Source organism: Epargyreus clarus, unplaced genomic scaffold, assembly GCF_041222505.1.
Source record: "Epargyreus clarus isolate Ecla_fem2 unplaced genomic scaffold, WU_Ecla_fem_2.2 ptg000026l, whole genome shotgun sequence".
In the NCBI taxonomy this organism is placed as follows: domain Eukaryota; kingdom Metazoa; phylum Arthropoda; class Insecta; order Lepidoptera; family Hesperiidae; genus Epargyreus; species Epargyreus clarus.
The window spans coordinates 8316561-8337781 of record NW_027332233.1 but is presented as its reverse complement, the minus strand read 5'-3'; the positions used below and the strand labels follow the sequence as shown (position 1 = coordinate 8337781).

The 21221-nt window shown below is 33.7% G+C and overlaps 2 protein-coding genes across 3 annotated transcripts; one reads left to right on the top strand and one right to left on the bottom strand.

Moving 5' to 3' along the window:
- Positions 1 to 217: 217 nt before the first annotated feature.
- On the top strand, positions 218 to 2666 carry LOC140752973 (uncharacterized). The gene is made up of 3 exons (XM_073087294.1): positions 218 to 597; positions 705 to 999; positions 1627 to 2666. The coding sequence occupies exons 1-3, from the start codon at positions 496 to 498 to the stop codon at positions 2634 to 2636; spliced, it is 1407 nt and encodes a 468-aa protein (XP_072943395.1). The 5' UTR covers positions 218 to 495; the 3' UTR covers positions 2637 to 2666.
- Positions 2667 to 3545: 879 nt separating this feature from the next.
- MICAL-like (protein) lies at positions 3546 to 20687 on the bottom strand. 2 transcript variants are annotated; one of them, XM_073087291.1, is made up of 15 exons: positions 20588 to 20687; positions 20288 to 20511; positions 19583 to 19767; positions 18894 to 18958; positions 18393 to 18732; positions 17397 to 18091; positions 17192 to 17322; positions 17009 to 17092; positions 15545 to 15731; positions 13897 to 14038; positions 13182 to 13367; positions 11980 to 12094; positions 10543 to 10642; positions 9195 to 9333; positions 3546 to 7224 (listed from the first exon to the last, which is right to left on the bottom strand). In XM_073087291.1, exons 2-15 carry the CDS (start codon positions 20437 to 20439, stop codon positions 7052 to 7054), a joined length of 2694 nt encoding a protein of 897 aa, XP_072943392.1. In that variant the 5' UTR covers positions 20440 to 20511; positions 20588 to 20687; the 3' UTR covers positions 3546 to 7051. The 2 variants fall into 2 exon arrangements, with proteins under 2 accessions (XP_072943392.1, XP_072943393.1); XM_073087292.1 differs by having other exon boundaries at positions 13188 to 13367; positions 20288 to 20669.
- Between the last annotated feature and the right edge of the window lie 534 nt (positions 20688 to 21221).

Here is a 21221-nt window from a genome sequence, read left to right as displayed (position 1 = left end):
TTTAAATATCGATATTTTATTTTTTGTAAAGATATCGATATGTTAGGCTTATTATTGAACTTTTGGTTTCGATTCAGGACCTTTTTTGTCAACTATTTCTTCGTCTAAATCGAAATACTATATATGGGGAAGTCTACATCAATTCATTTTTATTATAATCTTTGTAAGATGTTTTCTTTTTATTTTTTTCAAGGACGATTTACTTTTTTTGCAGTAAGTTTGGAAGGGTTGGCAACATTGATAGCTACTCTAAAGTCTAATCTTGTGCTGCTTGTTTTCTCAAGAAATAAGAAATTAATGTGACGAAAAATGAAATTATGAAATACTTTTATTACAGTTTAATTGACTTTTTTGTTTATACCATAAACTTAATGACTATACTTAGTCCTTATATATATAAGCAATAAGTGGAATAAATGTGTGGAGTGCAAATTATATTAACAGATTTTGTTAAATCTATTTTATCTTGGAATATTAACTGATATTTGAAGCAATATGATGGAAATTGAAAGAGAAGAAGGTGAAATGAGTGACAATGAAATGCTCGTGGACGATACACCCGCTTGTATTTTAGACGATGAAAAAGATTGCACTGTGGTAAATATTTACACATTTCCTTCCCCATAATTTCCACTCGTTAGTCATGTCATTGCATTGGGAATTGGGACATACGTGTCAAGTATGATATTTGTTTTTGTTTTCAGTTATACAAAGCTGAGAAAGGCGGTGTCGTTGTGAAAACATTAGAAAAAATCGATGCTTCAAAACTAGAAGAAAGAGCTAAAAGATTTGGCCTCAATTTATGTGGCAACAGAGTGGTTACGCAGAAGCAAATCGATGAACTTTACTCCAACTGTGGCATAGAGAGTGGTAATGAGAGACACTTTAGATTCGACACCCTACATTTGAATGGAGTTGAGGGACTTACAACTAAAGAAATTTTCGAGTATTTGGAAGATTACAAACCAGTGTCATTAGAATGGATTGATGACACTTCATGTAAGTTTCTTAGTTTTATGTGACTAGATGTATGATTTATGGAAATTTTACAAAGCTACTTTGCTAATACCATTCATATACAATGAATGGTATTAGCAAGCTATGTAATGTAGAATTTATAGTTTGATCACAGAGGCACCTATGCCACACTCATTTTATGTGTGATCTTGCATTTCAGTGAAAAGTAGATTCCAGCTACTTTACATATTGACCCCATATGTACCATCTACCTTACCGATTTGGAAAGACATCTGCAATTGGTTTCTAGTATAAACCCTGTTACACATAGTGTCAGAGTTAACTTACCAGCAGATGGACTGTATTGCCGCTAATCTGTATAGTTTCGGATTTGGCCTTGAAGGCGTATTTGAAAAATTCACCCTGTATACTGTATTACTTTTTGATTTACTTTCCTTTAGTAAGTGTTCTGATATACCTCTTTTTAGGGGTTTACCATAATGGGGAAAAATGTGTACATAACTAACAATATCTTTTACAAATATGACAATTAAATATCAAAATATTTTGTTATATTAAGGAACCATAGCTTCAATGTACATCCCATTATTTTTATATAATACTAGAGTAGACTGGTTATTTTAATTGTATGTGTTTGTTTATTTCAAGGTAACATTGTATGTCAGGATCATATATCAGCTGCACTGGCCCTATTGGTTCATTCCCGTGAAATACAAAATGAAGAATTAAAGGGTATTAGCAATAAATCATCACATCATTGGAGGGAAGGGATGCCTCATCCTAAGGTTGACACGATATTAATGCGCTTTGCTACAAATGGTGATAAAAAGATAGGTAAAAAAAAGGCTCAGGTGAAAAGATTCACTCCGGGGAATGCAAATGATAACACAGAAAGCAGCAGTAAAAATCCATGGGGAGATTTGTGTAAATCATGGGGAGTTTATGATCACCAAGAAGTATTCCAGCGCAAACTGCCTAAAAATGATTATGAAGAAGACTCTGAGGAAACTACTGATGTAGTACAAATAAAAAACAAAAAGTTAGCAATGCGACTAGGAAAACGTAGTCATAATACTGACGAAAATGAAGATAGTAGTTCTGATTCAGAATGGAAAAAGAAATCGAAAACACCTCGCATGAGGATGCATGCTGATGATGAAGAATCTAAAAGAAAGAAAAATTTACACATAGAACCGATAGAAACTGCAGACAGCGAAGCATATGCACCATTATCAATAGAAGTAGTTAATACTAAGATCGCATACACTCCAAGGGATGCACCTAAATTGTCTGATAAATTCAGAAGCCACAATAAACCCCATGGACATGCAAAGAGTCATAATGTTCGATCACGTTTGGGTGCAAAAATAACACCACTTATAGAAGAATACTCTTCAAGCGATTCATCTTCCTCTGAAGATTCAGACTACAACGAGCATACTATGAGTAGAGTACAAAAAGTAGATAATAATTTAGTAAAATCTAGTGTGTGGTCTAGATTAGAAGAGAAACCAAGAGAACAAAGTGATCAAAGAGATTTACGACATATTTTAAAATCAAAAAAGCAACAAAAGAAACCTGATGATTTACGAGATCGTCTTGGAAAGTCCAAGCAATCAAATTTACGTATTGAAATAGATAATGATGTACTTAACTGAATGAAATATATTTTTAACAGATTTTAATAATTTTTTAAAATATTTCCTTGTCATTTCGTAGACCAGTGTTTTTCAAATATTACCTTATTTGTAAGATTGAAATAACAAATGATGCACTCCACTTGATGATAAAGTAAAGAGTCACTGCCAATGCTCATCTGAAACCAACTCCTAAAAAAACAGGCGTTCTTCCTGAAGCCGATCACAGCTGCATTGCCAATCCTCAGGATCAAGGCCCTTATATCAAGAGGCCTCTTGACCCCATTGGCGGGCAAAGGTCATCGAAGGCCCGTAGCGGAAAGTTGAATGGAGGGGGCCTCCAGTCTAAAAAGTTGATTTGAATTTACAAAATTCCAAATGTGTCATCGATTTATTCACCGACAAAATATGTATTTCAGTGGCTTGATTCCGGTGACTTTTTTTAATGTAGCTAATAATTACACTGTACGTACACAGATATTCCTTCTATATGATCATTTCAACTATTGAGTTTGGAGGCCCCCAGGGAATGGAGGTCCGGGGCGGACCGCCCCTTATGCCTCCCCCTTAGTTCGCTAGAGCTTGACCCTATTGTATATAAGTCAGCTGGTTCCGTTTTCACACTCTTAACGCAACGTACAAACTTCTTCACGCCAGAAATTATACGGGGGTGTTTCCCGGTAGAAAAACTGGTTCTATCATCTTTTATTATAATTTCATAGTTTTAATATGAAATTCCTAGAACCCTCAAATAGATTATTTTCCAGAAACAAGCAATATTCCCTATGCCAGACCTCCTTTGCATGTTGTTACACATAATCTTGACTGTAGATGTAGAATGTCGAAAAAGATACAAGTGTATTACAGATATACCGAGGCACAGAAAAGTTAAAACTATATTAATAATTACTAATTAAAATAAAAGATCTCTTATGTAGTATTTAATTTATTAATAAATTACTTACATGCATTTTGTGCATTTGCGTAAAGCACAATTTCTGAAAGTGATTTGTGTTCTGAAAATATTAAAGCAATAAAATTGACTTTGATCATGATTTGCATTTTATATAGCGAAAATAAACACTACTATATTAAATCTATATTTTTATCAGTAGACTATATATGGACATTTTATTGAGTTTATGGTCAAAACTACATATTTCGAAAATCAACTTCGACAAATAAACTCGATATTAATATTATTTTATATAGTCAGCGGACTTCCAATTTCAATACAAAATCAATAGTTGTTTAAATACGTGGTATACCAATTGTATTCAATGTGTACACACTCACGTGCTTTCGTGTAAAAAATAGCTACTATTAAATTGTTAAATAAATGTTTGTGTAAACTAATAACATAAGTAATTATTAAAATGTCATTACTTTTTTGATTAAAAAAAAACAATAGCATTGATTTGCTTGTAAATAAATCAAGAAAAAATATAACTTACGAGTATACATATGATCCTATATAATGTTATCGTGTAGTTATTTATTTAACATTAAATATTTAATAAAGTGCATGTTAGTGTTGTTAATTTATTTTAAGAGAGTAAATGCGTACGTACTAGGCTAACTAGGCCTTATGATATGTTGTTTAATATTCAAAAATGCCTAATTCATTTTGGAATAATTATAATTGACAAAGTGGTTTCAATTTTAATTATTAAAGGAGAAACATTTTAAGGTATTTTTCCATTACTATTAGCTTGATTTACTTGTCAATCACTTTACATAAAATTAAAATTGTGATACTACACATTTCCGTCTTACACTACAATAATTATATATATCCTGGATTTTTCCTAATATTCCAGAAAGTGAACACACTGAGTTGCATAATACTGCGTTTAGTTGTCTTTTATTTTTGGAAGATCATTATTTTTTTATACTTTTAAATATCATCATACATAACAATATGTAAATGAAATAAACAACTATCAAATTATTCATTTAAACACTTTTTAACAAAATTACAAATAACGTAATAGTTCATAATGAAATAAAAATAAAACAAAATAATATAAAGTTGACAAAACTAAAGTGTAAAAAAACTGTCAGCAGGAATAGTTACTACGAGTATATTTTAATGCAGTAAACCATATTTATACATTGTAAAAATTCGGACATTACTATACGAAAATCCCTAAGTTCACTGATAATTATAATATGTCCGTTAAGGCTCCCACAGACGGGCCGTTTTTTTGCAGTTGATTATTTTAACTGTATGCGGTCACTTTTAGATTGCACTGTCGTGATCGCAACCGCATGCAGTCAGAACTTGAACTGTTCGGAGTCGGTCTCAGTTCAATTGATTGACAACTGAGTCAGTTACGTGACGTTGGCGTATGCCAGTCCGTTCATATGCAAATAATCGAAGAGATGAGTGTGTAATGGACGTATAGTAAAATTATATCCATGAATACTTTTATAATATAATTACGTTAATCAGTAACAGGATAAAAGTAACAACTGTACTTCCATCTTCATGTAGTTTTGTACTGATCTTCTAAGATATATACGCGTTGCAGTCACCACGAGCAGTTTGTTTCAACAGCAAACATCTGCATGAAGTTGAACGCATTAACCCCACTCGTGCGGTTCATGTACTAATATCGAAAGCAAACTTGTAGTCTGTCTGAGGGAAGCCACGCGGAGACATTATTATAGTTATATTATAGACAGTATTATTTGTAACTACGGTAACGTAAGGTAAATAAATAATCTCTTCAATAAATAAATTACTTCACGGTAAATAATGTGGGCAGTAAAAATGGAAGCCATATATTTGAACATAGATTGTATGTACTTTAGTTGTGTTGAAAATGCTTTCTTTAAAATTAAAATATTTCGAGATGATTTGTAAAAACCTAGATCATGAGATTCTGTATTTCTCAAATTATTATCTTATAGTAACTTGTCGTTTATGTATTAGGAAAGAATATTTTAAACGAAATTGGACCATTAATTAATTATTTGCTCAGGCCATAGAATAGTAAAGATTACTCACCCCTAACAAGAAAATGTACCCAGTTTTGAGAATTGAAATAGTTGCGTAAAAAAGTTTTGCCACGTCTCCGTGCTAAAATGTCCCTAAAATATTTGAAATAATTATTGATTTATTATGTAAATTACGCAGTATTAGTTATTTATTCGCAAATTTTCTTTAAAAATGTTTTTATTTGTCAAGAATAAAAAAAAAAAACTTACTAATAAGCCGTTTGTGGCTTCATTCAATTTCAAGGCGGCGAAGTATCTTTACTAATTTATGGCTCAGGCCAATAAGATAGAACAGGTACACCTTATTATTACGATAATTTCGTATTTTTTATTTTAAGGTGTACGATAAAATTTGCACAGTTCTGGCAACCCATACATAGGATATGTGGACTGCAACATTCTTGCTATAAATTTGAGCAAGAATGGCAGACAAGCCTAGTCTTGGTAAAGTTGCAGAAACCGTCCACTATTGCTATTTATTTATTTCCGGGCTACACAGATTGCGTAAAATATTATTCAATCTTTATCTCTACAACTGGGTATTTCTAAACCCTTGAGTTCTTGCTGTATGATAGGCGATAGCTGTATCGTTATGACGTGCAACGAATGGCTTATTTAGTGCGTTGCATCATTTGTTAAAGCTATTCATGAATTGTCTCTAAAGTAACGGTTAGTGATGCCATGATCGGTCTATTGCGGCGAGACTCTTGCTCGTGTAAAAAGGAGATGGAGATAGTAACTCTATCTTAGTTATTTACGGTGTAAACTAACTAATTGTTATTAAAATATAAATAATTTTGATACAAATGTGAAAAGTTCAAAACTATTGTGTATACTTTCATGAATTTGACTCATAGTTTACAAGAAAACTATTTATCGTTCTTCTTCTTGATTATAGTTCAGTCAACATATCCTCGAATCGGTTTTACACAACGATGTATTTATTTTCGTATACACGAAGATTACAATATTGTTGATGTATGATTTTAAATAATGAAGGATATAAGTGTATAAATAAAATAATTTGTGCTCTACAACATACAGTCCCACCTGTTAAACTTTTGCCTATTAACTAATGTTCTAGAATAGTAAAAATACATCTACAATATATATTTCACATTAAGTACTATGTCCTTATATCTGGCACATATATAACTTTAAATTTAACGATAAAATGATACGCAACAAAAAATACTATGATTTCCGAGCATTATTATGTGTTAAAATCACAATCTAGATATAAAAGTATTCTCAATCGCATGTAATTTCTTTCATGATACGCACGTATATGTATATACGTGTTAGTGGAATGTTTCAGTCTTCACACATAAGTACTTTTAGTACACGAAAATGTGTAAATAATAATCTTGTTTGTATTTTTAATACAAAACAAAAATTTGCACGGTCAATTTCTTATAAGTCACTGATGAGAACTATTTTGGTTTCTTTTCTTTTTCTTTATCTTCGTCTTTTTTCTTTGAGATTAAAGTGTGTTTGGCCTTTTTCAGCTGTTTTTTAACTTTGTCTTTTACTTTCGTTTTTTTCCCAGGAGTCACTGCTTCCGCAGACTTCATAGACGAGCTATTCGAGTCACTGTTTCTTTGAGCTGAAATATACAACAAACAAATTTATTTGCTATTTTTTTCCTGTAACAATAGTTAGCGTTTATATCTTGGTTAGTCAGTTATTATTCTAGGTTAAAAAATAGTGGTCTTATGACGTAACAATTTTAGCAGTCTTAATATGAGTATTCAAATTGAAATCACGATATGATTTAATCAAAATATCATGGCATTTTGTTTTCGTTACAATAAATAAATATCAATAATCAAAATATGTGCATAAATGTTTATAAAATCTTAAATATATAAAGTAATCCTTACTAATATTATAAATCCGAAAGTAACTCTGTCTGTCTGTCTGTCTGTCTGGTTGTCTTTTCTTCACGCCCAAACCACTGAACCGATTTTAATGAAATTTTGTATAAAGATAGTCTGAGACCCGAGAAAGGACATAGGATAATTTTTATCCCGGAAATCCCATGGGAACTAGGGATGGCGATCTAAGATCGATTAATCGGAGAATCGATCTTTTGGACCCAAAACATCGATTATTTTAATCGATATTAGTATGTTATATTATTTTCTTTTAAACGCGGGCGAAGCCGCGGGCAAAAACTAGTATTAAATATATCAATTTTATCACCTACCTAAGAATGTAATCTTGCAAAATCAGCAACTTATCTTGGCATTAACGATAAGCTACTTGTATACCTAATATTGATTTCCGCTTTATAAGATCTGTATATAAGTTTATGTATTATTGATTTTAATTGGTAGTCACTGTACCTAATGTATTATGATGCAATATTGAGAACCCCAAAGTTATAAATAATAAATCTATAATTATTGTTTTTAAACAGTGGATAATACAACATTTTTGTAGAATTATCATATTAATTTTCTTAATTGTAATTTAATTTAGCATCGGCGATACATGTTTTGGACGTTTAACACAACATCTAAACACGAAACACGTTTTGGAGAATTGATCTAGTTTCTTAAAAGCGTGTTTTCGATATCGCGACCGAACGCAACAAATCACCACTCAAAATTTGCTCTTACTAAAGAAACAAGGAATGCTAAAGAGCTAGTCTGCTAGGGCCAAAAAGTAACAACAAATATTACAGTAGCTAATCTGTTAGGGAATAAAATTGGAATATAGGCGAAGTAAGTTTTAGAATTTACACTGCACACTTCTCTAGAAGAGGATGTTTGACCATAACTTAACATAATTCAGAAAAAAAATATACAAAAAACCTTTTTTTTTTGCCGACACACAGAAACTATTTATTCTTGAAAACCTCTTTTTATTCGTCGACTTATACATACTCTACGACTTACTCGTAACTGCCTGCTCGTTAACTTTCAAAGTGGACACTGAACCCACGCTAGGCAATTGTTCTCCCTCATTAATGATGTGCCAAATTGGCCATTTTTGATATTAGAGAAAAAGAAACGAATCAGTACTCGAGTACTTTGTAACACACAGTCCAATAGCACGAAGTCCAAAAAAAAAAGAAGAAGGGTGCCTAAACTAAACAAAATTAAACAAGTTGTTACTTGCACAATTACTGTTGTATTCACTCGTTTGCCCATATAAGGTACATAACACTGGAGTCAGTGTACGTGTACCGTCAGTATTCGAGTATCATTGGTACTCGAGTATCACCCATTAGTACTCGAGTATGCGAGTTTATGTAAGTACTCGAGTACTTACTCAAGTCGACCTGACTCGGCACATCTCTAACTGCCGCCCATGGACATCTGTAATCAACCCCAGATAGGATTAGATATTCCTACCTGGGGTCGGCCACAGATGCGCCGCTACTCTTGACAACGAAGCTGGAACGCCTCGGAAAAGTTTGTCTCCCTTACCACACCTTTCAAACTGCTGTTATTAGGCAGAAATAGGTGTGGCGGTGCTGCCGCCGGAGTCGAACCACAAACTACCACCACTTTCAGAACTGATCTCTCCATAACCAAACTAGCTAGCTAGACGTGTCGTAGCGCATACCTCTCTTGGAGGCGATAGAGGCGGCGATGGCGAGGTCCTCCTGGCGCTCGCGGCGGCGCTCGGCGTCCAGCTGCTGCACCAGCTCGTCGCGCAGCCGCACGATCGCCACCAGCCGGCTCACCAGCTGCTCCTCACGGGCCTACAAATAATACGCAACATGATATTATAGTCCGCCCCATACTTCTAGTCCGCTCTGAAGTTGTTGCGCGCAGGTTTAGTTTTTATTTGTATTATGGAGTGGCAGACGAGCATGCGGTCCACCTGATGGTAAGTGGCTATTGCCGCCCACGGACATCTATATCGATATGAAATCGACCCCAGATAGGATTACATATTCGTACCTGAGGTCGACCACAGATGCGCCGCTACCCCTGAGAACTAAGCTGGAACGCCTCGGAAAAGTATGTCTCCCTTACCACACCCTTCAAACCAGAACACAGCAGCGCTTAACATTTCTGTTATGAGGCAGAAATAGGTATGGCGGTGGTGCCGCCGGAGTCGAACCACAAAGGGCTCTACCACCTTAAAACCCATAGAACCAGAGTAGTCTAACTACAAAAAAAATATTTACAATATGGAGAAAAGTAAAAGTGTATAGTCCGCTCTGAACTTGTTGCGAGGAGTCATACAATTTACTACGGCGACGCGATTCATTTCTATATTCAGAGCAGACTACCAGTTGTACGCTATACAACACTATTTAAATTACGAAAATACAGATAAGTCAAAAATCCTTAAAATGCAGTTAGGCCACTCTGGTTCTAGCAGCCTCAAATATTACTTACTTACGTACATATGGGTTCTTCATTGGGCAAATCGCAAAAAAATAGCTGCATAAATAAAAAAATGAAGTCATGCTATGAAATATATATTTTTGATTCTCTTTATAATAGAAATTTAAATGAATATGATATGATAAGAATGCGTAATTGCAGATTTAGCTTTGAAAAAATAACGAAATCCTCTACAAGTTTTCTTTGTGTGAAACAAAATGTTCACCTAAAGAAAGCTTTTATAAGAATAACATTTACGTACTTTATTCTCCAAGAACTTTTTTGAAAAGTAATAATGTTATACTATTTTTACAGCGAAGAATATTAAACGATAATACACAGAAATATATATCATTCGTCTTTAAAGGTATAAGCCAAACCTTAGTGTCTTGGATTTAAACTAAGACCTAAACCCAGGGATAGTCTGAAGTTGAAATATATACCACTGAGCTTTTTAAGCTCTAAACAATATAATATACAATTATCTGTTATACTTTTACAAATGTTATATGCATACAAGGTTGAAAGTACTTAGAAATAATTATTATTTCATCTAATCTTATAATATAACTCACCTTATCAGCATCAATGCGGTTGACGGCGGGCTGCGATTGTATGACCCTGATTTCGTGCTCGATATCGGCTTGCTCTTGCTCTAGTCTTTGTTGCCTTCGACTTGAAAGTAAACAACAAGGTACCTCGTTAACTATAATATGGAATATAAGAAGATATACGAAGACGTTTATAGTGTCAAGAGCACTGAACAATTATAATTATTTTAATACAACAATCCTAATCATATAGATGATGATCGGATGACGATGTGTTTGTAAAACATACAATAAAATATGTGACATTTCTCATAATATTGGCTGTAGGAAGTATGATGTTCAACGTCAACGTCACAAAGTAAAAATTACTCGCAATTTTTATTAACAAAAAGAGAAGAAAAAAGGGAAATGTTTCATACAAATTGTGTACATATATCTATTGCAATTAGGTGTACCTACTTATCAGGCGATAATTGAATGATGATACCGACTACAATAGATACTTCATTATCTATTTATTTACTACCTGTAAATGTAAAGTACCTATACAGTATCAAGTGCGCATTACTTATTGTGATTACAAGATATGCTCATCATTAAGGGGCTTAAGATTTCACCGATAATGTTGCAAAAATTTACTGTTGGGAAGGAAAATCAGGTGTTTTATTGATAAGATTGTGATCATAATTTCATATTTCTTTGTATTAATAACGACCTTAATGACACAAGAATTCGCAAATGGTTCGTCTGCAAGAATCATGAATAATGATAAAATGAATGATTTATGATGTATTTGTAATCCTGTAATCTGTGATAACTAAGAACACAAGTACTTCGGACTAAGATTTTTGCTATGATATTACCGTGACTAATTAATCTGATTGTGATATCAGTGTATGTTAGGTGTACAGCCACGAGCATAAATATATGACTATGGGCAGATTAGCAAAAATATCTGACCCAAGAACGAGTTCAGTAATATCTGCCTGCAAGAACGCAGCAAAAATATCTGACATTAATAGACAGCAAAAATATGTGATGATAACATTGATCAAATAATTGTCACATGTGTTTCGGTGGGTCAGATATTTTTGCTAATGTGCCATATATTTATGCTCGTGACTGTACAGTACAAGTATAAAATCATTTACATACGTGAAAGGGGAAGGTAGACTTTCTACATACATTTTCAGTTGTTTATTGTCATTTATACAACCCCAACTTCTCTGAATCTTTTTGTAAATTACTTGTAATTATTTTTGTAAATGTATTGTAAAAAAATATGAAATTGGCACATAATGAATATGAAACGTTTTAAAGACTTCGCGGAACATAAAATTGTTACTAGCAAATCGATAATTTATATAACTACAAGTACATCAATTGCCCACTACTTTAAATGTACTTATTATGAGGCTCGATATAGAGTAGAACAAATATATTATGTAACACATCACTTACATGTACATCAATTCCGTCTGCTTCCTGAACAAATCATTCTTCTCATTGACGAGTTCGCACAATTGGATGACTAAATCTTCGACTTCCTCTTGAGGCACCGTGTTCGCCTCGTCGCCTGCGGTAAACAAATTTCTAGTATTATTGAATAATGGCCTTGTTTGTTCCAATCATGTGCGGTGTCGTTATAACGCGAAGACGTCGTTACAATTTTTCAATTACACATTGATAGACACAAAACGGTTGGAATTAGGTCAAGATAAAATCTAAACTGTTTGCATTCGTACACTATAACAATTTACAGAAAATGAATGTTGTTATACACTTCATTCTTGAAAGGATTGGAAAAAAATACCTACACCAATACCTACATGTGATTTGTTTTTCTTATTTCATAAATATACAATTGCGTAGAGCCTTAGAAAAATAGAAGGTGCTTTGTGCAATATCAGTGCAGTAATGTGTTTTAAAAAGAGTTTCAAGTTAATACGATAACAGATCAAGCTTGAAGCTTAAAGTAATGTTTTTGATGACCATTAAAATAAGCTTTCTCAACACTATTTTTCTATTAATGAGTTACAGTAAAGAAGAGATCATCTGCTTTATATTCTAGCTATATATTATGGTGATAGTAACATATGCGGGAAGCAGTAATTTACCGCCTGACAGCTACTTTTTTGTTACTTTTCGAGGATCGAGGATCCACATGTAATTAACCGCTGGCACCTTTGATCAGATTCGCCATAAAACTACCTACTAAACATCCTGCACGGTCAATAACCCTAGCGATACATAAGCCCTTAAGCTAAGTGGATTTTCAACTGACTTTATAATGGTGAGTACTTGGTGGAACTATATCATTTTGTGTTTATGTCACCTTTGTTCATGTATGATGGAGTTCATATTATGGCTGTCTGTAACGTTTCGATTTGTACGATCTATTACGCCGCATACGTGCATAACTTTCTGCTGACCTATCGGTACTCCATCATATAGAGTCCCATACAAAAAAGTCAAAAATATCTCTCTGTAATACCCGTAACCTCTTAGCCTTTGCTAGATATAAAAACATTCTTATAAAAATCTTTTTACAATATACATAAAACTAAAAACACAATAACAATAACCCTTCCTTGGCAGTCGGGTAATAAGTAAAGTAAACCAACAGTGCGTAGTGAGCAAATGGGTGCGCGGAACAGATTTACCCTCACACTTGTCGCGGATCATCTGCTCGATGAGCACGCCCTGGCGCTCGAGGCCGAGCTGCTGCGTCTCCAGCAGGTCGAGTTGCACCTGGAGCTGCTCGGGGGGTAGCTGCAGCCGGACCTCGCGCCGTGCGGGGAGCGGTAAGCCCGGTGCTGGGCCCTTCGCGCGACGACCGCCTGACGCACCTATAATACAATGTAACGATTAAGTAGAGGCGATCATAGGGCATTTAATAGGGGGGTTCCATTTTCTTCGGTGATAAAACTTTAGTAATAACTGATTTAACTTAGATGAGGCTTCTTAACAGTGATAGATAAAAAATGTAATTTATTGTTATTTGAGAATTATTTTAAGTAAACTTAGAATCTTTTTTATTAGTAGTGTAAATAAGCTACTGTAATGTGGTTATGGTATATTCGCCGCCATTTTAAAATTGCACAGTTCATTCGGACATGACCTGTAATTGCAATGAAATGACTTGTATTAATCAACTTTGTATGGTCTTGATTACGACATAGTGGAAAGAATGTTTAAAGAACACCATAATGGGCTACATATGATTAATCGTTATAATAATGTAAAGGTATGTGAAATCTACCAATACGCACTTGGCCAGCGCGGTGGACTATGGTCTAATCCTTCTCATTATGAGAGGAGACCCGTGCCCAGCAGTGGGACAGTAATGGGTTGTTGATGATGATAATAATATATTACCGTCTGAGACATTATGCCGAATTCCCGAAGTGTCGATGCCTTTCTCCAATGATCCCTCGTATCCAGATAATGTTGAGAGGCTATCTGGAGGCGTTGGTGCGAGACGCTTCTTCAACTTTGGTGTCGAAATGCCAAATGATTTCTAGAACAGATGCAATGGTTATTTTTTATGGTTACTAATTTCATATAAGTAGCACTAAGGTGCGTTTTCCTCCTGTCTTCAAAACTACTGATATTAATTACACTTTATACTAAGAGTAGTATCTATAAAAATTATCAACGTCTAGGAAACGTTAAAAAAATGTGATTATGACCTAATTTGTGAAGGACGAAATAAAGTTATGCCAGCCAAAATGTAATAACTTTCGGTATACGATTTTGAGAAATAAACAGCCCTAGATCAGGATATGAAAACATGCAGCTTTATTAAAATAGAAAAGATGTCTAAAGTTTAGAAATTTGATACATTTGCGAAATTATTAGAAGAAAAATGATATCTATCTATCATTTTTCAATAGAAATCTAAATATACTTTAGCAAATGTGCTTATTCACTTAGCGTTCCGTGATATCTAATGTGTGAAAAATCTGTTACATTACGTTACTCTACTTACGTCACTTAACCGCATGCCTTCACGTAATCTTGCTTAACAATAAGGCATGTCACATGTTAACGGTCGGTAGCCACTTCGCATCTTATCGTAAAAAAATGATATAAGACAAAGTACCTACCTATTGTATGTTAGATTTTTAATGCTAGTATTAGATTTAAGATTGTTTTCAAAACAATGAAACCTTATCACAAAAATTATCAGGAAAGGTAGAATAGATATAGGTATAGGGTTCCGGGTTCGATCTTCGGTTAGGCGGAAGTTTGAATGTTGAAATTAGATTTACATTCTGTACCTACCTATATCTTTGTTTTGGTCTTTTTATGTATAACGGTTACTAAAAGTGAAGAGCGCGGTACAGCTGTTTCGTCTCAAAACTAGTAAGACCTTAGTTTTCCACGAATAATTAATCATAGTACGTGAAGAGATAGATGTAGGTAATAATTATATTGTTCACAGTTGCAGCGAAAACAGCACACAGTGACGCATCGGAAATAAATTGCGCCGTGAAAACGGCAACTGGTTACCTATATTTGACGACCCGCTTGGTGGAGCTGTCACCATACCGGTATGACGTGCAAAGGGTTCCAGATTCGATTCCCGGTCAGACAGTATGTAAATGATGAATTTGGCTGTCATGTTTCTGTTCATGTTTTTGTATTCATCTTTGTGTGTGTTCATGTCACCTATGACACAGGGGATCCTAGTAGGGCTATGAGAGTAGAATGCGCGTATGAGCGTAGAATCGTATTTTTACGCGTTTAGCTGTTCAGAAATAAATATAGTTCAAAAAACTAAAAAACACGCTTTTATGATAAAATCAACTAAAAGGTAGAAAAGTATTCTATTTCATTATTTCATACATGCAGGGTAAGATAAGGATGTATGTTGATCTCTTTCTACTGAAAAACGGAGTTAATCATTGACAAACATACAAGTGAACCTAATACATATAAAGCGTGTAAAAACAAACGCTCCGTGAGTTGAAACGTTAAAGCGAACGGCAGAATGTAAATAAGAAGTATGTATGGCAGTCACCTGATCGGAGTGCACGGTGGAGGTGTGCGAGCTGAGCGAGGAGATGCTCGCGACGTCGTCCATGGAGGTGGCGGGCGCGTCGAGCCGCGCGGCGGGCGGCGGCGGCGCGCGCGGCTTGCGGCGCCGCGGCGTGCTCGCCGGCAGGTTCGGCGTGCTCGCCGCCAGCGACGACTTGTACATGCTCGAACTGTACACAATCATAGATGAGTATACATATCTCACCGCCTTGTAATTGAAGCAAGCCATTGTCAGTTGTTTAAGTCATTTACTTAAACAGCTGACAACTCTGTCAGCCGTTTAATGCCTGTCATGGTGTAATTTACGCGGAATAAGGCCGACATGCGCAGTTAACACACGAAATCGAAGAAAAATTTCGATCATTCGTAAATGATGTAAAAACTACATTTTTTTTATATTTTCCAAACACGAAAATAATTGACAGTAACAATTGTCAAAAGGCTACATTTTCTTGTTAGGAACGAGTAATCTTTATTAATCTATGTACACAATACACATACTCATGTTGTACTATAGCATAGTTTTTTAAGTGAAAACTTCTTTAGCGACGTGCAGTTTTTGTGATGGGTAAATAATTATAATTACGCTAAAATTGCACAAGGAAGATCGTTAATCCTGATGAGGAGGAGAATGGGATAAAATTATTAAAATCGTGTATTGTCATCGGTTCTTGATAATTGTTCAAAATTTTAAATTAATCGGACCATTCAAAGTGGGTAAAAATTTTATTTTAGAGATTCCGTTACATACATACGTACAATACGGTCAAGCTAATAAAAGCTGGTAACAATGTTAAGCTCACATCAGGGCACGTGGCCTAATCTAAAACTCGTAAGACGGCAAATCAAACTGCAATAGTTAACATGTCATACGGTGTCAGCATAAAAAAATATGTCAATGGCTGTCAGTTTCATTTTTTATTTGTTATATTTTATTATTCAGGTTAAGTTTCGAAAGTTTTGCCTGCCAACTCTCCCGGAGTGCAATCCTTTTATTTTTTTTATATAAATCCATTATGACTTCAATATAATATAGTAAAGTCATTGTATTTAATTTTATAAACGCACTACTGAATGTGATTTGTAACAATCGTTAATTAAAGAGAATAAAGTTATTTATCTTTTTTTTTTCTTTCTATAACTATATCGACACCTACTACTTCTTACTCTACTTCATATCTGTCTGGATTGTATGTACATTGGCTACTTGTATGTCATAAAAATAGAGCTCTCATTATATTTAACCAATTTTTTATTGGTAGATTTTGGACACATTTGATTAAAATATATTAATTGTTGTAAACAATACGCGGTTTCTACCGTTTAATTATAAAAATAAAATTATAATTTTATGATGGTAAGAACAATATAGATAGGAAAGTCAAAAAACGCTTTCCAAATTTAAATTAATAATTCACTTTCTAATAAATGTAATTGCGACGTGTACCTTCTAGACGACGGCTCCTCCTCATCTGAAGATGGCTCTTCGCCGTCAGACCAAAAGGGATTGCAAGCTTTTATATGCCGTTTCCTAAATAAAATAAAACAAATTTATTTTATTAATCCATTCAAAATAATAAATTGATTATTAGTTAATTAGTGGTCCAAAATGTTTTTAAGTTATACATACACTGGTGTTAAAGTTTGATTATCAGCAAGCTTAGGGATAGGTTGTATTGGCGGTACAACATCTTCGTCCTCATCGCTGCTGCCAAATGGATTTGTACTGACTCTTCTTTGCGGCTCTTTGTTTTCATTTACCTATAATCAAAGCCTAAAAGTGTAAACACACATCTTGTAGCTAAATAAAACAGATCTGAAAGATATCCTCTTACCGTCGTATCATCTTCGGTATCTGAAAAAGGATTTAAGTGGTCAGGATATTCAATGTCTTTTTTGGGCGTAACAACTTTGTCTAAAATTTTTGTTTTTTTGTCGCCTGGTGACAAATTTTTCTTTCTTCTCGGTGGGACACTAATAGTAATTTCTTGTTCATTTTGAACTGAATTGCTTGTGTCTACAGAAAAAGTGGTGTCTAAATTTACAGAATTATTTTGTGCTAACCTACTATCATCAGTTATATTAGACTCTTCATTTATTAAGTCCTTGGGAATACTAATTTCCGTGACAGGGCTAGCATGAAATTCCTCGGGTAAAGGTGCTTCTGTAAATTGTTTTTCAATATTTACAATCTGCTTATCTAAAGGGACGTCAATAGCCACTACATCACCAGATAGTTGAGTTTGTAAAAAATTCAATTTTTCAATATTACTTTTATATGTTGTTTCTGGGATTTGTTTATTATATAAATTTGGTTCAACCTCTGGAATAAAGTTATGTTTTTCTATTGTTTCTTGTTCTCGGTCCATGCTTTCAGTATTCATACTTTCATTTAACGGTTTACTGGTGCTATGATTTTCATTTACATGCAAATTGCTATTACTAACACTATTATTTAAACTAATATTTCCTATTTTTTCTTCCATATTAGTTTCTTTTTCTATATTTTTTTCAAACATACTTATTTTTTCTGAAAATAAAAAGCATTATTTATAATATACTATATGGCACAAAATAACACATTTTCTTGTTTGAATTATTTTTCCTTTTTTAGGAATGTCAAGGAATGGGATATTTCTACGAATTTCATAATATTTAGTGTTATTGATTTACCACACATTTCAAAACTACAAATAATTGATAATTTAGAATAGTGAGTGTTGTAAACCATTCAAAATTAGGATATGCTAATTTGATTGGAAATAGAAATAAAGAGGATTAGAAACATGCAAAGTGAAATGAAAACATACATCATAAACACAAAGTCTTACCCAAGATTGACAAAGGCCTGTACTTTTGTTTAAGATTTACTGGTTCCTCCTTCTGGGTTGGACTTCTATCACATACATCACTATTAAATGCAAGCATTCCAACTTGATCATTATTATTAAATTTTGGTATGTCTTTTTCGTTTTTGCATGTATCACAAATAAATTCAGACACTTCATCTGTTTTAAAGTTCTTTGGGTTCAAATGCCCCTCGCATTTTGAGCAGCGGAAGCATCTTCTGTGGTATAGTTTTTGTGATACAATGAGTCTCTGTGCTAGGTAAACGGGCAGTCCACAAGCAGTACATTTGTCCAAACCGACTTTTCCAAATTTTATCGGTGTCTACAAGAGTTGAACAGGTATATAGAACAGATTTAGAAATAAAAGAATGAAAGTGAATAACATAACACATCACAAAAGAGCAGTGCTGAGTCAAGCATGCAACAAACAGTGCTTATATAAAATCCAAAAAAAAGGATTGCGATTAATACTACATTACTCACGGTTGATTGAACGGATGCCGATGAAGCTGCTACTTTAGATTCATTATCAGAAACCTTAGTGTTAACTGTAAAACATCAAAAACAAGTATAGTTGGTATGGTGTACCTCTATTAGAAACCTACTACTATTATCGGTACACATAAGGAATCTTTGTTGTGGGTCCCATGGACTACGAGATACAAACGTAAAATTGAAATTTATTTTTGACAGGAGATGTAACCTAGAACCCTCTCGATTTTAGATTGTTTTTAACTTAAAAAAATAGTATTGGAGAAGGGGGAATACTAACACCCTCCTGAAATAAGTCACTTGTTTTACCCGCCACTCTGTATAGGTATATTATAATAAGATTGATTTTTTATCAATCGTAATGGCAGAAGGGTTGAATGTGGTTGAAAAGTATTTGTATATAATATTATTAAGGGAATTATTGTACACTATCATAAACTGTATATCTGGTAATAAAAACTAATAGTACATATCCAAAAGTGAGTTTGTTTGTTTAATATGTCTTTGTACCTTAACTACCAACTTTCTATACTTGTTATCAGGGGCTCAGAGAGGAACATAGGTTATCTTTTATCCCCAATAAAAGTTCTTTCTCCAGGGGATAGACAAAAATATCATCAACCTATGATTGCGAGCAAAATCACGGGCAACAACTAGTTGCTACAATATAAAAATATTACCTGTATGGCCTAAGCGTTGATAAAACTGTGATAAGTATGTCAACACAGATAACCGATCAGGCACATCATTATCCACCATGTCCTCAGGATCAAGCAATGCTGGTATCCCTAAATGTTTTTCAGCGATACTATATGCTAATAGATTGTTTTCATAAATATTTTCGGGCTTCAATTTTGAAAGGTCTCTGGAATTTAGAATAATCATATGCCACTGTTTTAAAAAATACAGGCTCCAAAACTAAAGAAAATAATGTTTTATTGCAACTCACAAAAAATTAAAGCAAAACATATTTTTGCCGTAAAAACTATAATATTTAAATTACATTGACTGAATCTATTTGGTCAAACAATATGTTTACAATCAACAAAGGACAAATTTCAATGTCAACTGACCATGCATGTATAAGAAAATATTATCGGAAATTATTCATTGTATCAATAGCAAATAATGTTATATTACAATTGTATGATTGTAAATGCATAAAAAAGTATTAAAAGACTTAGTAATCGTATATTACAACTTTCCTACAAAGAAAATGTAGTCACCTACTAAGTAATATTTGCTTAATGGCTTGGCTCTCTAGAACTTGAATTTTGCAAATTATAAAAATAGATAGAAATCGACAACATTACCTTAATAAACTTTTAATAGAAAACGAGGAATAAATAAGTGTATAAGTATATTATTAATATTATAAAACTTACATCAAATCTGGTCTGAAATGATGAACTAATGCACAGAAAGCCATCCCATTTCTCCAGGACGTAGACATGTTATCTATTTGTACATCGGGGCAATCCTTCACTAGGCGCTTGCACCATAGCTCCAGAGCCTTAGTTCCTTTTATTTCAGACATTATAGTAAATAATAATTGTATAGGTTGTTCATACCATACATCATATTTTTATGTCATAACTTGTAATGCAGCCTAAAAAGTTTAAATCATAATGAACAATATTCACTCTTGTTATAAAAAACTAACACGAACTTTCAAAATATCGTACTCTATTTAGTGATTTTATTGAAAATATTGCTAAGTTAAACATTTACATTTCTGTAGTAAGTGTATTTGTCAAAATAAAAGTTGTAGTTGGCAAGTAAGCAGTGCCACAGATATAAAATTAACATCACCTCCATAGAATATAATTTATTCGTCGCTTTATTGATTTGTTGCTTTCGAATCGCACGTATTAGTTAGTTAATCTATTTCGTATTGCTTTATTTATATTTTTGATGTGAAACATCTATAGCCGCACGTAAAACCGATTTCTGGCGTGGCGACGCATGCCTGCATATATACAGTGTATATGCAGGAGTGTGTACGGTGTGGCGACGCGTCGCCATGCGCAATCGAATTCAATAAATAGTCATCGTTATCTGGAAAAAAATCGTAATATTTTATTTTATCATTATGACATATTTAGTTCCTATCACAATATGTTCTTTTCTGCATATTACTTTTACAAAATAATGTCGATGTTTCACATCTGCCAGGCGTCCCGTGACGGCTCATATTTTTTTTGGTTAAGTAATATTATTTTTAACGTCGTCTTCTGCTTAATTTCTCTCACACAGCTCAGACTATCCTGATTTCTTCTTGCATAATATTCATAATAACTACCTATTAGGCTGCACAAT

What these genes read in the sequence shown, in the direction of transcription:
- LOC140752973 (XM_073087294.1), top strand. Translation starts at nt 496, where the DNA reads ATGATGGAAATTGAAAGAGAAGAAGGTGAAATGAGTGACAATGAAATG. An exon ending in ATGAAAAAGATTGCACTGTG is followed by an intron (nt 598 to 704) that starts GTAAATATTTAC and finishes TTTTGTTTTCAG; the next exon opens with TTATACAAAGCTGAGAAAGG. An exon ending in ATGGATTGATGACACTTCAT is followed by an intron (nt 1,000 to 1,626) that starts GTAAGTTTCTTA and finishes GTTTATTTCAAG; the next exon opens with GTAACATTGTATGTCAGGAT.
- MICAL-like (XM_073087291.1), bottom strand. Translation starts at nt 20,439, where the DNA reads ATGTCTGAAATAAAAGGAACTAAGGCTCTGGAGCTATGGTGCAAGCGC. An exon ending in CGGCATCCGTTCAATCAACC is followed by an intron (nt 18,733 to 18,893) that starts GTGAGTAATGTA and finishes CAACTCTTGTAG; the next exon opens with ACACCGATAAAATTTGGAAA. An exon ending in CCACCGTGCACTCCGATCAG is followed by an intron (nt 14,039 to 15,544) that starts GTGACTGCCATA and finishes CATCTGTTCTAG; the next exon opens with AAATCATTTGGCATTTCGAC.